The sequence below is a fragment of the Ostrea edulis genome, chromosome 4, assembly GCF_947568905.1.
Source record: "Ostrea edulis chromosome 4, xbOstEdul1.1, whole genome shotgun sequence".
Lineage (NCBI taxonomy): Eukaryota > Metazoa > Mollusca > Bivalvia > Ostreida > Ostreidae > Ostrea > Ostrea edulis.
This window is the reverse complement of record NC_079167.1, coordinates 49,128,988-49,145,711: the sequence shown is the minus strand read 5'-3', so window position 1 is coordinate 49,145,711 and position 16,724 is coordinate 49,128,988. Positions and strand designations below refer to the sequence as shown.

The following is a 16,724-nucleotide window of genomic DNA, read 5'->3' as shown; positions in this document are numbered from 1 at the left end:
ACACACACACACACACACACACACATATATATATATATATATATAAACATTTCGGTTGAGCATCACCGAAGAGACATTATTTGTCGAAATGCACATCTGGTCCATCAAAATTGGTACCGTATAAGTTATATATATACATATATATATATATATATATATATATATATATATATATATATATATATATATAATCAGGAAATTACGTATTCGCTCGTAACGTCTCTGGATTTATTTATATTTCTAACTAAACAACAACAAACAATATAGAGGCAGAAGTTAGGTCTGATGATTTTTTCTCGTGGAAAGTGACACACATGACTTCGTATGTATACATGTATAATATTTTTAAAAGTATATATGACACTAGATGAAATCACACATAGAGGAAGGACTTTTTAAATGCGCGTTGCGCACATGAATTGGATGTCAATAAAACTTGATTATTGTAGGAGTCACTTCGAGTTCCAAATGTAACATAAATGATCTCTCTCCGTATTGAAAATTAGGTAATGATTTTACGAATGCAACTGTAATCCGTCGTGCCGATAGTTGACCAAAGACAAATGAAAATGAACGGTCATTCATGATTTCAAACTCAGTATTGCGAATGTCTTTATAATAGTAGTTTTTGTCCAGAGCGGCAAAATTATGAATACACTTCGTTTCTTCTCGTCAAACGCAATAATCGAAAACACAATGCACTATATTTTTGTAAGGGGGGGGGGTGTTCTACTCGTACCATTAATTTTGGTTTTCATAGGGGGAGTCCACCCTCAACATGTGTGATTTTTACCCCTTTTCAGCAAAATTTTCTGATAATAGGGGAGGGAGGGTTCCTCCGGAAACCCCCTTTGGATCCGCCACTGGAATGACAAACAGAAAAACTAGTGGCCTGATTTTTTAGACATAGTCAGGTAAAGTGTACAACCTAATTTCGGTAAAATGTTTTAAGTTAAAAGGCGCAAACTTCCCAGAACATGCAGTCCCGGACCATTCAATATCTGACATATTGGACAGTTTTCGACTTATTACTTACTTTTAAGATCTGTGTCATCACAAAACATTTTCAACCAAAATAAAAACTTGTGTTTATCCAAGCGTTTGTACATATCAGTAACGGTTAATAAATCATTACAAAAAGCTAGTCGTAACAGTGACTTCTATAATCACGGAAAAAATTAAGAATATCGAAAATATCGTATTTAAAAATTTATCGATATGTCAGATCGTTGGTCTCGGGAAGGAGGGGGTGTTCTTCGTTGAAAGAAATTTAGATACGTAAATTTTTTTTATAAACCTTCATAAAATGATAACTATGGGCCTAGTCAAAACTATTATAAGTTAACACTGAATATACAAGGGGGGGGGGATAATGAAAATATTACATTCTTTAATCAAACAGCAAAATCTGTCGCATTAGGTTTTAAACAATTTCTTAATTTGTTTAAATGGTATCACCTATTTGCGCTTTAACTATTCATTTAAGTGATATCATTTAATTATTCAAGTTGTTCCACAAAATTAAATCATATCATTTAATGAGTGAAATTCATCACGAATTCCAAACTGTTTTAACCACTTACATTGTATTAGATTATTTAAGTGATATTACCTAATGATTATGTGATATCACTCATTGAAAGATAACATTCGATTGTCGGTTTAACTAAGTAATATCACGGAATGGTAATACCTTCATATATACATTTCGCACTTTACTAAAACAATTAAATCTTTATCGGAAAGTGTTGAATCTGGAAACCCAAGTGTCCTGTATGTACTCCTGTATGTACTCCCATATGGAGACCTTAGTCGATAGCTAGAGGAAGGACTACACTGCTGTTGCTGAACTAGTTCATCCAAGAATAAGGCCGAATTCTTCCTGCAGATGTGATAAAAGCGTTATCAAATTCATGCACTGGAGACTATTAGCATAGCATGTCCACAAAACTGAACAATAGATGTGGTGACAAAGAGAGGACATTTAATATCTTTTGCAATGGCATGACATTTTAATTCTAAATCTCTAATTTGTAAATGGTTTGTGTGTGTATGTAGTCTCTTTTTTTAATGGAAAAATTATCCAGCATTACAATACCGCAATGTCGTAAACCCTCTTCCTTGCATGGTAAAAGCAGTTACTTGGTTTTTTTTCGGCGCTAACCAATAGCCTCTTGTTCTGAAATATTGTAATCTTTTTAAAAATGAGACTCCGATTTCAACTTGTAAGCAACATATCTATTCGAAGACGACTTACGAACAACTTTTTAAACATCAAGCTTTGTTCATTTGTATATCCAGTTATTATCGACCTAATCTGGGGCTTTCTTTTTTCAATTAACAAGTCGAATGTTTTGTTTAAAAACCTATTTATGACTGTAAAACCCGTATATTCTTTTAACGACACGTGAAATACTAGGTCCAGAAATCGAACACCTCTGGCTGAAAAACACGACAGAATTCGATATGACAATGAAGTTTACCTGCCAAGTAACGTGAACCCGTCAACCACACCTACGTGCATTGTAACCAAAACTTTTGATAATTTGTAGAATTACATATAAAATAGCATGATCCACGGAAAAAAATCACATTAAGACAAGAAGGTTGACGAGTTTATCGATGTTTCATTCGAGGAGCAGTGTGTTAATGCATATCAGTATAAACGATATACTGGCTTTAAAAATAGACATGCTTATCAGAAAAAAACATACGCTTGTAAAGTTCAAACGATGATCCAATTATGTAATAGAAATCCATAGAAAGACGTGGCTCGTGCTGCTTTTCAGCAGACGATCGGCGAGGCTGGAGGCCTGAACGTCGGCAAACAATGACGTAATCGGCATGGCCGTGGAGTCCGTCTGACCGAAGGCACGTGAATGACGCCACACCGTGGACAAATTGAAACACGAACTTATCCATCACGTTCATAATTGATAAATTAACAGACGATTACTCCGCTCTTTGATCGAGGAGTCTACAGTAGCGTACTAACCGTGCCAAAACCCAATAGAGAATCTCCAGACGCCTGCATTCTTTCCATCTTGCATTTGGCATTTCAGAAGATATACATGCCTATAACGCCAGTGTATAGACCTAAAGTATCATTGCAATTTGATGATTATGTGATATTTACTTAGATATTATAGTTGAAATTTTGGATGATCCCCTTTCGAATTTTCATTCTTTCCCGGCTTATCATGTTTCGTGAACTATAATATTTCCTTTCATTTCCGCATACACGTGAAACCTTCAGGTTACTAACACCTGGCAGTTAGCAAACAATTTCGATGACCATTTTGTTTACGTCAGGAAAGTCTTCGACAACAGAGCATTCTGTAACTTGGAAATGCTGTTTAACATAAAGTGAAAATCGGCCATTAACATCATCATCTTTAGAGTTAATCCTTTATCAATCTGGACATTTTGGGGCATCTGAAAGTCTGAAATGGACACCAGAAGATAAGACGCATGGCAGATGTAGATACTGGGAAGTTCAGATTGACCGTATGGGAGCCTAATTGCAAGTCATTTGTTAAAAACCTGCTAATTAGTGACATTTCTGATTAATCACCATACAAAGCACTGCCCTTATCAATTTTTAGGACTAGTCATGGTATTTTATGATTCACTAGTCCATCAAAACGAGATTTTTGCACTTGCTCCCTTTTTACTTGTTGTGTGGAAACAGCAACAAGGAAAACAATATCTAATTTCAATTAGATTGTCTTGTACCACGTGTATTGTCACAGTGTCTTCAAAATAGTGTGTGTGTGTGTGAGAGAGAGAGAGAGAAAGAGAGGGGGGGGGGGTAACGATCCAAAGCGGAGTCCTTGACGGCGACAGGAAATCCGACCACATGTTAAACACTCAAAATTGTAGAAAGATAAATGATTTGTCATACATAAAATGTTCGAAACAAGACCAAGCCCCAAGTCTTTTATTCTTTACTCCAAGATGAAAAAACCTGATAAGGGACCAATAAAAATGCCTGTAGATCCTGTTGTCATTGAATAACTGGATAATTTTAAACAGGGTAAATTATCTGATCAGATATTATCTCTGACATCAGTATGGTGAATTTGTCTTGACTTCATAAAAATTCTCAGTCCAATTTGTCCCAATTTCAGGGCTTTTCTCTATCTTTCATGTAGTACAATCAGAGAATTAAATCTATATTCCTTTCAGCTAATTCTAGGTAGTGGGTTTCCATGAATGAGACCTTGTAATTGGTACCACTCCATGTAGTACCTGATAAACCATAAAAAGTGCAAGGATATCCTTTCAAATTTATAAAAATAATTTGGTATTCTTAAAAACTTCTGCCTTTTTTCATTGCCCCCTTTCTTGCTTTGTCAGAAAGCTTCTTCGCCATGTGGTCATTAATCCAATGAAGTTAATTTTTCAACAATTCAGTTTATTGTACAATATACATATATTACACAAGCAATGACTGGATGGTCCATATGTACATAACAGTGTCAAAACATTCACAATAATAAACAATTATATATAGCTACAAAAACAAATCAAGATGTTCTAAATGTTGATGGTATATTTTATACATCGACAGTGTAAATAATTATATAAAACTGAAAATATCACATTAAATTATCACAGAAGCTTTCAATCCACAAATAGCTCTGTTCCAGACATATGAATGCTTCAGTACAAAAAAATTCCTCCATGTTTTGTAACAATCCTCATGATTGGTCTGTTCATTGGATATTTGAAACTCATTAGTTCCATGGTTATTTAATACACTTTCACACACCCAACAGGAATGCATGCTTTGCTGTTGTACCCATGTGCTGGGACATGTCTAACTGTGGTGCTATTGGGTTGTTGAGCGTGGCATTAAATGTTCCTTTCAGAATTGTGTCCTGTATCAAGGGAGAGAACTGAAAACAAAAGAAGTATCCATTTATTATGAAAATGATTTGTTCTGTACATAGCTAGGTTAAATACAATATTAGTCTCACAAACTTATTAAGCAGTCAATATAAAAACTGTATCATTTAAACAACAGGGTGTCATCATAGCAACCAGTTCATATAAAATCTATAAAGTTAACCTTCATACACAAACAGGTCACACTGCACAAAGCATGTTTGTTTTCTCGACTTGTATATGTAGGCATATGCATATGTTCTATTGAATTCAAGAAATAATATGTTAGCATTGGTATTCTCATGAAATTGAAATATATAAAAAAAACTGTTCAGTTGAAAAAGCATACTCAAGAGACTTATGGGCCACAATGCTCACCTGAGTCAAGCTGGTCCTGCTGTTATTCAGAAGATTTTTTATTTTCTTTATTCCCATAAAATGTTTTAAACTCATATTATGACCTTACCTACAAGTCAAACCAGGTCATGACTAACCCAACTTCAATCCACATGACATAAGTATGCCTTTTACTCCTCTATACTCATCTATCATGTCAAATTTTATCCCCAATTTCAGACCGTGCATCCTAACCCCATGGTCCATATTTTTAAAAAAGAAAAGGCAGATTTTCAAATTTCCCCCATACATTATCATGTAAAACTTTGAATCTATACTGTAGCCCAAACTGACCCCCAGGGCATTGATTTGAAAAGATAAAAAACTTAAATCCACACCACCCGAGGATGCTTGCATATTGATATGACTAATTCTGGCCTTGGTGCTCTTGAGAATAAGATTTTTTTAAAAGAAAACTTTGATGCCCTATTGAGGCCTTATCACCCCCCCCCCCCCACCCCTTGAATTTGAATAAACTTGAATCTGAACTATCTGAGAAGGCTTGTATACTGATATCACTAATCATGGCCCTGATACTTGTGAGGAGAAGATTTAAGGTTTGTTCCTATATATTCACATGTTACTCCTATTGTGGTCCACCCTACCTTTAAGGGCGTTATTTTCAAGAAATTTCAATCTGCACTACCCGAGGATGCTTACTTATTAACATGACTAATCATGGCTTCGCTGTTCATAAGAAGAAGATGTAAAACATTGATCCCCTATTGTAAACTCAATCCAGCCTTTGGGAGCCACATATTGAACAAACTGGATTGTATACTACCTGGGGATGCTTGCTTATCAATATGACTAATCATAGTCCTGTTACTCTTGAGAAAAAGATTTAAATATTTCCCTAAATATTCCAATACATTGATCACATAGTGTGGTCCCTACCTATCCACCATGGTCATAAAGTCTTTAATTGTTTTCACCAAGTCTTTGATCTCCTATTGTGGCCCCACCCTACTCCCAGGCCCCTGAATTGAACAAACTTGAATCTGCACTACTCAAGGATACTTGGATATAAAGATGACTTATCAAGGCCCTGTTCTTGAGAAGATTTTGAAAGAATTTTTCCTATATTATTACTTATTAGGTTTGTTACTGACTTAAAAGCCCAAATGACTGCAACATATGTATTCTTGAGATACTTTATCAAATGTACAACAATGAAAAAATGGTTGTAACATTTAAACCACAACAACGGAATAAATAATAATAATAATGATTGGTTTTATATAGCGCTTTTTCCAGCGTATGCTGTTCAAAGCGCTTTATAATACATTATTACCCCGGCAGACATTATATCAATCTAGAACTTTCTCAGCTTCTTGGGAAGCATACAGTGCAAGCTGCCATTACAAGCGCTAGAGCACTAACATTCTAACAATATCTTTCACTGTCTATAGCCAGGTACCCCTTTTACACTTGGATGGAGTGAGGAAATTCATGTAAAGTGTCTTTCCCATGGACACAACATCGGCCCTGCCATGGCCAGGACTCGAACCCACGGTCTTTTGGTCGAGAGTCTGACAGCCTAACCACTAGGCCACTGATGCCATAAAAACAAGTTTTTCAACAAATTGTAAATTCAAAAAATAAATCATTTGTTAATTGTACTTTAAAATCCACATGGAAGGCGCATATTGGCAATATTAGGTTAGTATTAAGAGGCATGATAAATCATTGCATATAGTATTGGTTTCAGCCAATGAAATTGCAAGATTTTTATTAGAAGCAGGATAAATCCCCATGTAAAAGTAATTGAAATTTTTTTTGAAATCTATATTTTTTAGGAGGCCTTCATATATGTTATATATATCTTTCCTGACTCAGTGGTTCTTGCAAAGAAGAGTTTTAAAAGATGCAATCATCATTTTACTATTTCTTGATTATCTCCTCATGTGACCCTTCCTTTGAAGAATTTACCCAATGAAGTTTTATGGCAAGTTTTGTTGAAACCGGCCCATTGGTTATGGATAAGTAAAAGAATGTGAAAATTTTAAGTTTAAAGAGAGAATGACAGGTAGGCAGACAAACAGATGGACAGCAAACCACAGGTGATCAGAAAAGTTCATTTGAGCTTATATAATTCTATGTGATTGTAACTGCTTATTGAGCAAGATATTGATGACAGTCTAAGGTTCAGGTGACTTTCAGTGCTAATCCCCTCCCCTCCGGTGCACCATGTTTCTGTAAATTGATATTACATTTCTACAAAAGAAAATGTTACGATTCCGAATTTTTTTTACTATTCAGCAAAAAATATGGCATTATGATTCCGCAAATATCTTACCTGGATTACATGTAAAAACATAACATTTCTATGACATATTTATTTTAAAATTCTGACGATACAACATGCAGCACTGCAGAAACTACTATAGCATTTATTCTTAATTCTAAGCAGTAGCACTACATAGAATGTTCTAAACTTTATGTGTATAAATTTGGTGCCAGAACATCTGAGCTTACATGTCCGTTTGGCCACCAAATTTGTACCTGACAGCCCTTAAAAATCAACAACAACAACCCCCCAAAAAGAAAAAACCAACCAACAAATGTACACAAAAAGTCAAGTTTTTCTTTGTCACTTTTGTGTTCTGTTGTTGGACATGACTTTTATGTAAGTTGTAGTTCGGAGTTTTTGCAACATGTCCGTGAATACAAACATATTCGGGTGTAGAGAATAGAATTGATAATTGAAATGGGCATGAAAAAACTCTGGCCCATTAGTAGTGCACATGTACATGTGCTTTTCCCCAATATCTGGAGTTGCTGCCCAAATCTGTGGTGGAAACCTAGTCTTAGATTCTGCAGACACATAAGATCTTATAATCACATGAGCTGAACTTATCACCACAGGTAAATTGCGGAAACGTAATGCTTAGGTACAATAATAGCTGTATATTTATTTGCGGAAATGTAACAACACTTTTTGCGGAAAAGTAAAAATAACATTTTTCAAACTTTGCAGAAAAGTAATACACCCCTCCCCTCACAACGACTTTAATGGAATGATCAAGTCCCTCAGGCTATATCATGTACGCAATATACCTATATGTAGGTAATTACGGGCTTCACACCTCCAATGAAAACAAATTAGAAGTGTGAAAATAATAATGGACATGACCACATGGTCCAGGTAGCTTTGTATTTCAGTACATCAGAGCATTACTACTGGTAATCCTGTTCCTGTGCCACTTCAGTGGAAGTTCCGCTGGCCACTCTATATACACAACAGAAATTAAGTGTTTCACACCTAGGAAGACAGTCATTACAGGTATGAAGAAAAAATGGACAGGATTTTGACATCATAATAAATAGGTTTAGCATCTTAAAACATCATCACATTGAGGTAAATTTACATTGATTTATTAAGAAATAGTTTTGTGTTTTGAAAAAGCAAATGAACTGTATTATAATCATACTAAACCAGCATTATATCAATAGGGTTGTACATTACTGCCTTCGGTTTGCTTACAATTCTTACTGTGTGTATGTTCATTAAATACATTACAATCAATATCTAATTCATGATTGCACTGTATACCTTATATGAGGCTAAAATGAAAATATAAAGTCACTAATGGTGTAGCATATGAAGTCAAAGCTTCGATATAGTACAAAGGCCTCATATTTTTGGTATTGAATGCTGGTATCCAAAACTGAATTTGTACAACATTGTGGCAATAAATTGCAGACATGAGATTGCTTTTAACTACAAAATACCTGATAATAGATGAACATAAACAGAGAGGGGCAGCCATATATCTTGGTACATTGTCAGTAAATAAAGACCTGAATCTACTAGTGAGTCACAGCATGACATGCCAATTTATTCCCATTTTCTGCACAGTGCACACCTGCCCAACTCTCCATTTTATCTTAAGTATTTTACATTTAAACAAGTGAGGACATATCTGTCATTTGAAAACAAATAATCCAGAATATTTTTTTTCAAAATTATGCAGGGTTATCAATCACCATGAATTGACAATGTGCTCCAAAGGTAGAGAGTTTTGCATGCTTTTCAGCTGTCAATGCAATGTCGTAAGTTGATCTGCTCATACTGAATCAGTAGTTAAGCGACATGTACGAAAATCTCAAGAAGCAGGCGGTATATTAATCAGAACCTACAAGAAATGCTGCATTGGTAGCGATCAGTAATTAATGCTAAAGTCCAAAGAGGGTCACCTTGTCTCAACACCTGCTGAATTCTAAAACACTTCTGTCTCGATTACACCTTAGCACAAATCTAATGGGATTTAAATTGTAGGGTGATTTATCCCAAGTTAGATTATGCTTTCATTATATATATAATCATAGAGATAATAACACAGTCTTCCTTAAATTTACAGATTTTTATTTTTACAGTGTTAATCAATGACACCATTGACAAAAGCTATTTTTGCCCAGACCCAAAGAAGCACTGCTAAATGGTAGCTTTAATTCATGTATAAATGCAGGAACATGCATATTGAAAGTATTATCAAATTTCAATAATGGACATGTAGCTATTTGGAGTATATATATTACAGAACTTACAAGGCTTTTTGACAGGTTTGCCAGAATTTTCATTTTACATCTAGTTACATAGGCTGATTACATAAATGAATGAGCTGGCTCCATCATTGAAAAAAAAATGACTGCCCTCACCCTTAATTTCAGTTTCATTTTTTTTTCATCAAAATCTTCCATTTTTTAGAATTATCATCTGTCAATACTAGTCATATATTAAAACCCCAAAACTTCAATCAAGATGATTAGATTGGTAGTCCAAATTTTCTGACAAATACAAATTTGATAAGCTCTGACATAAGTGAAGACTGGTAATAAAATTGAATTATCAGGTAGAGATAAGGAGAAATTCTTCAACAGATTAATTAATGGTCAGACATTTCACAGGGTCCATGAGTGTGTTCCTTGTCAATGCAGATAATGGCAAAACAGCAGCTAGTTATTACTCCACAAATGAGAATATATGATGCTCAGAACAAGACCACTGACTATAAATTCCTAAAAATTATGCAGCTATCTTATCAGTTTATGGCCAAGAAAGAGAGAAAAAAAAAACCCACAGTAAAGTCAGTGGACTATGCAATGTAAATATTATAAGGCAACATGATAAAGGAATCAAATATAGTTAAAACAATAATCTCCCTCCTTAAAGTTCCTTTAACTTCTAATTATTCTGAAATAAAACAACTATATCATATATAATATATATAGCTCAATATACTACAGTATTTCTTGATAGACAACAACTTTATTGAAAATGAAAACACACAGAACATCTGTATTATCCCATATAGTCTTGTTACAGTATGAGCTAGAGTTATTTTTCAGTTGTCAGTCTAGATCGGATGTTTTGACTTCACATAAGTATAATCTTCTCATTTTATTAAGTGCAGGCCAGTTATTTTCTCCCCCTAGTTAGGCAATGACTTTTATTATTCAACATGAATAGTAAAGCAGACTTTTTCTAATCAGAGCCAGTAAAATAAGCCATTTTTTCCTTCCCTAGCCAACTCTTATCACCAGAATAATCAAATTAAACAGAAAATAAGCATACCAAAAATCACCAATAAATATTGCAGATTGGTCCAGAAAATAAAAAGAATTCTTATCTAGCCGGTGTTCACCCAGGGTCAGGATAAGTTTTATTGCATATGAAAAGTTCAGCTGTAAAGAAACACCAAAGACATTCCAAGAAAGCTTCAAAAAAATCAATTAGAGAAATTTTGTGACACGTAAAATTAAGTTTTAACTAAATGCACATGCTGCATGATCATTAGAGTTCCAATTAGGCAAGCAAAAGAGTTGCTTTTCTCATTAGTGTGTTGGTTTTTCCCCCCTTTTTCCTTTGCATGAAATATTAATTTTGAGTTTATTAAGGAGTAAGCTTGCTCATGCAACCTGGTTATAATAGAACTGGTAAAGAAATTGAATTCTCAAGTGATAAGAAATAAACCTTATCACACATTCATAATTACAAACATGAATCACAATTCCTGGTTGAAAACTATGATAAATAAGACATAAATTCATGCAGATCACAAGGGTGTTGACAAGTTTTATAAGCATGTGCTGTGTCTTTTCCTCTGGAAATATATCAAGCTGACATTTGTTTACATCCCAAAAATTCTGTTCATGTTTGATATATTCTCTTATTTCCAAAATTCTGTGATGACTGGGGTTAATGTTTTGGTTATCCTAACTTTATTGAGAAATGTGAAAAGCACAAATTGTCAATTGCTTATCAAATCAAAGGGTCGACAGCCTCAAGGAATAAATTTCATGGAGGAGAAAGTTTTTGTTCCCTCTTGAGAGAAATCTGGAATCACGTGAAAGTTTATTTCATTGTGAACGTTTAGAAAATCATAACATTTAACCATGTTTTGTTTGAAATTACATGTTTACCTCATTGAACCACAAGAAATTGCTTCCCAATGACAATGCAAAACTTTATAGTAGCTTTTAATCTGAATTTTCAGATTTTGGCAGATTTTAAATTTCTCTTCAACAAAAACTAATTATGCATCATCATTTGAAATGGAATTTCAGATCATAGCCCAAAATGATTTAAGAAATTTTTATGCTGAAAAGATGCAGACAAATTTTAATCAAATTTAACAAAAACTGCCATGCAGTTATTTCTTTTTGCCTGAAATTTATATATTGTAATACATGTAATACACAAAAATCAGTATATGCACCCAGGGGTGCATGAGCCGAGTTGCATGGGATACATTGTAAAGTCAGGAATGATGTGGCATATTTATAATTGTGAAGAACTAATTTCAGTTTTAAACTTTTCGAGTTACTGTCCAGAAACCATATTTGTCTGAAGTTTTCAATCTATATTCGGTCACTGTGACTTTGACCTTTGTTCTCCAAAATCAATAGGGGCCTTGCTTTGCTGGTATCCAACAATATATCCAAGTATCATTTGATTCGGATTTAAACTTTCTGAGTTATCATCCAAAAACCAAATATTTCTGAAATTTCATTCTATATTCGGTCACTGTGACCTTGACCTGGTACATAACAATATCTGTAAGTATCATTTGATTCGGATTTAAACTTTCTGAGTTATCATCCGGAAACCAAATATTTCTGAAATTTTCATTCTAAATTCGGTCACTGTGACCTTGACCTTTGACCTATTTTCTCCAAAATCAATAGGGGTCTTCCTTACCTGGTACCCAACAATATATCAAAGTTTCATTTGATTCGGATTTAAACTATCGGAGTTATCATCCGGAAACCAAATTTTTCTGAAATTTTCATTCTATTTTCGGTCACTGTGACCTTGACCTTTGTTCTCCAAAATCAATAGGGGTCTTCCTTACCTGGTAACCAACAATATATCAAAGTTTCATTTGATTAGATTGTAAAGTTTTCGAGTTATCATCCGGAAACCAATTGTTGACGCCCAACCGCCCGCCCGCCAACCCGCATCACCAAACCAATAGCCGAGTTCAACTTCGTTACAACTCGGCTAAAAAGAACCCTTTAAATCCTACACAAAACACAGTACCTACAAATCTGTTTAATGGAATAATAATTAATGAACAGCCTTCCAGAAAAAAATCTATATATTTGATCTGATTAAATCTGTCGAGAAAACATTCCTGTCTTTTATCTTAGATGGTGATCATGAGATGTTGATCAGAGATGTATTAAATGTTTACAATCAAATCCATAAATCTCATTGTTAGAAGACTTCTAAGCCCCCGATTACGAATAAAAAAGCAAAAATTAACCTGTCAACATTTTTGCTTAAACAGCATCAATACTAGCTACAGAGGCATGTAATTCTCGTTAATTACTTCTCAATTCAGTGCGTGCACTGACAATGAAAACGGAAATGTGGAAAAATAATATTCAAACATTGACTAAACATGGCATTGTGTCATTGTTTTTAATTGGTGACCTTAAAGGAAATAGTGCTTTATAAAACTCTTATTGTTAAATTAATGCTTAAAAAATGAAAAACCGAGGATTGAGGACTAAGTCTCCAGCTGACAAAATAATTGATGTAATTGAACCATTGCTTTCCATTGACAACCATAACTTTTTTAAAAGGAGATATCAACTTGAAATGAAGACAAGTTGATTTTTATCCTCAAATATAAAAGATTTCTGAAAGCAGAAAATTATATTTCTTACTGATGCTAATAACAATGAATTGTGAATTACAAGAAATGCTGATCACAGAGATACTGTCAAATGAAATCCTTGGGTTTCTGAGTAATGATTAGCATCATTCAATCCCCCCCCCCCCCCCTCAAAAACCTGAGTATCAGCTAAAAGTATCACTAGTCCCAAGGGCTATTAAATCTAGAAAATATTCAAGAAATAATGATTGTGTTTTCGCGTATGTTGCAGGATAACCTCCGAGGTCGAGAAATGTTGTTTTGAAATATAAAAACCAAGGCATAAGCCAAAAATTTGTCAAACTTTGTCAGTTTTTGCTTCAATTCTAAAGGTTTCAGGGGTGCAGGAGTCCTGAAATTTAAAATTTATGCCCCTCTTGTCCCAAAGATGCTTCATACCAAATTTTAAAAGAATTAGCATGGTAGTTATCAAGAAGAAGTTAAAAATATTCAATTGTTAACACATTTAATCACTGACCATTCTGGCCCCACCCTGATACCACAACTCCTACCCCTGGGATCATCAAATTTACAATTTTGGTAGAGGCCTTCCTCAGCTCTACATAACTATACATTCAGGGGTTTTTTAACATATGTGCGGTTCTAGAGATTTTTGAAAATTTGTCAATTATTGGCAGTTTTACCTTGCTCCTAAGGTCCTAGGGGCGCAAGAAAATTACAATTTATGCCCCCTTTAAGCTTACGGTTCGGTTTGTATCCTGCCCACAAGGTTTTCCTAATAAGTGATACTACGACCTTGACCTTTGACCTTGAAAAACAATAGGCACCTTCCTCTCATCATGGTGATCAAATGTACCAAGTTGTAAAGTCCTAGGGCTTATGGTTCAGTCTGTATCCTGCCCACAAGGTCCGGACAGACAGATGGACGACGCCATACCATAATACGTCCCGTCTTTGACGGGTGTATAAAAATCACGCACAACTGCACAAGATTTACGTGACATTTACGTAAGAATTGCATATAAACTATGTAAAATACATATAAACTGTGTAAAACTCAACTGACCAATTTTTTTTAGCAACTCAAAACCAAAATCACGTAAAGATCCATCTGCTGAATCCGTCGCATCTGCGCACATCGACGAACGAAAAACGCATGAAACACTTAATTATGTATATCGTGCATGTATCATGAATGACCAAAATTTCATACGTGGAATATGTGCAAATTGTATGTAGTGGCTGTGTGACAAGCAAATTTGTGTCTAGAAAATCTAAATCATAAATTAAAACCTAAGTTTCTATGCACTGAATAAACAATTTTCAAGATGGATTAGAGAGAAGCACTTTCAGAATGTTATTTAAAAATCCTAGAATCAAAATGAAGTTAAAAATCAGTTAAAAATTTCTATATTACAGTTTATTTTACAATAAATTTCAATGGTAGAACTTTCCCAACAGAAATAGTTTCTTTTTTTTTCCTTTCAAAGAAAATCTGTTGAAGCCAGCTGGTATCTATACCCAAATTCACATAAACGACAAAAAAGAAATGTTTTAGTAGATTGATACACAATGTAAGCTTTGAAAAGAAGCTGTATGGGTAAAAGAAAAACATAATTATAAATCTATGAAGCATGGCCAAGACATATGACAGAGGTTTTGTGACGGCAAACTGGGATTGAAAGATTCCTATCTACTTTCATGTTATTTTTTGTGATTTGGCTGTGGGCAATAAAATTATGATATCTCTCTCTCTCTCTTTTTTAATTTCGTTTTGGTAAATACTTTTCATCAAAAGGCTTGTACCAAAGCCAAAGTAAAATGTCTGCCTAATCTTTTCATCTTGTGTTGTGGGATAGTGCTTAAAGCCCAGTGGTACAAATTAATGCAGTAGATTATGGACACAAATTGGAAAATCTTGATGTGGAGGTTAATAGAGGTTCATGCATAATTAAACCTATTTATTGAAGGGAAAAAAAGAAAGAAAAATCACAGAGAGAAATCAAATTCTGAGAAAGATATGCATAAAAGACATGAGAGTGAAGGAATGTGATTGTATAATTTTTCTATCTATATTCATTATTTCCTTTTTGGTTATGAAATACTGTAGATTCCTATTTTACACCAGGCTTGGATTTCTCGAAAAATCTCAAACTTAAGCTTGAGTTTTTTTCTATTTGAGCAGTCAAAGTTTGAGTCAAATCTAAAAATTAAATCCAAGTCTTGACTTTTACAAGTTCTTTTTGAGAATTATCCAGGCCAATACTGTATAAAGATATGACTCATAGATGTCAAATAGTGATGTATTTGTGAGTGGACTGTTAATTATGAGTTTTTAAATGTATTTCAGCAATATAAAAATAAAAGATTGAGGCTCATGTGCCACATCGCTCAAATGAATCACATTGGCCTTGTTGTACAGTTGCGATTTTTAAAAGATTTTTTTCCAATCTTTATTTTTATGAAAAATTTCAAAGGGTCCCAACATAACTGAACATTAATTCACACAACATGTGGATGCCTCAACACCAACATGACCTTACTGTTCTGGGAGAAGGTCAAGGTCACATATATCATAGTATGAAAATAAAGGTCTTGCCATAAGAAATATATATACAAAATATAAAAGTTCTACCTTAAAATAGTTCAGGAGATATTGAATAGGTTAGATTCTTTAAATGTAAATCATTCTTCAAGGTCAAAGTGGCAATGTCAAACATCACAGGTCCTGTCATAAAGAATCTATTTACAAAATACGAAAGCTTTACCTTAAATAGTCCAAGAGATATTAAATGGGTTACACATTCTTAAAAGTGAGTCAAACTCCAAGGTCACAAGGTCAAAGACCACAGTATGAAATAAAAGGACTTGTAATAAGAAATTTATATACAAAATATGAAATTTCTACTTCAAATAATTCAGGAGATATTGAATAGGTCAGTTATTTAAAAAAAAGTAGGTCAAACTCCAAGGTCAAGGTCTGAAGGTCAAACACCCTAGTATCACATGAAAGGGCTTGCCATAAAGAATCTATGTATAAGAAGACTTTTTCTGTATATTTCCTTTTCTGGCTCAGTGCTTCTTGAGAGGAAGATTTTTAAAGATTATCCATCTATATCAGCCTGTAAAACTTTCACCCCCTGTTGTGGCCCCACCCTAGCCCTGGGGACCATGATTTGAACAAACTTGAATCTACTCTGTCATATAGCTTTCATATAAATTCCAACTTTTTTGGCCCAGTGGTTCTTGAAAAGATTTTCAAATGACCTCACCCTATTTTGCCTTTTCTTGATAGGGAGCGTGGCACTTCAA

At 34.2% G+C, this 16,724-nt stretch overlaps 1 protein-coding gene across 1 annotated transcript in view; it reads right to left on the bottom strand.

The window, feature by feature from the left end:
• Nucleotides 1-4,400: 4,400 nt before the first annotated feature.
• Nucleotides 4,401-16,724, bottom strand: part of LOC125670249 (sperm-tail PG-rich repeat-containing protein 2-like) — a 52,728-nt gene continuing 40,404 nt past the window's right edge. The window contains exon 12 of the mRNA XM_048905325.2: nucleotides 4,401-4,901. Within this exon, the coding sequence (XP_048761282.2) occupies nucleotides 4,767-4,901 (135 nt within the window). The 3' untranslated portion in view covers nucleotides 4,401-4,766. The remainder of the gene's footprint in view (nucleotides 4,902-16,724) is intronic.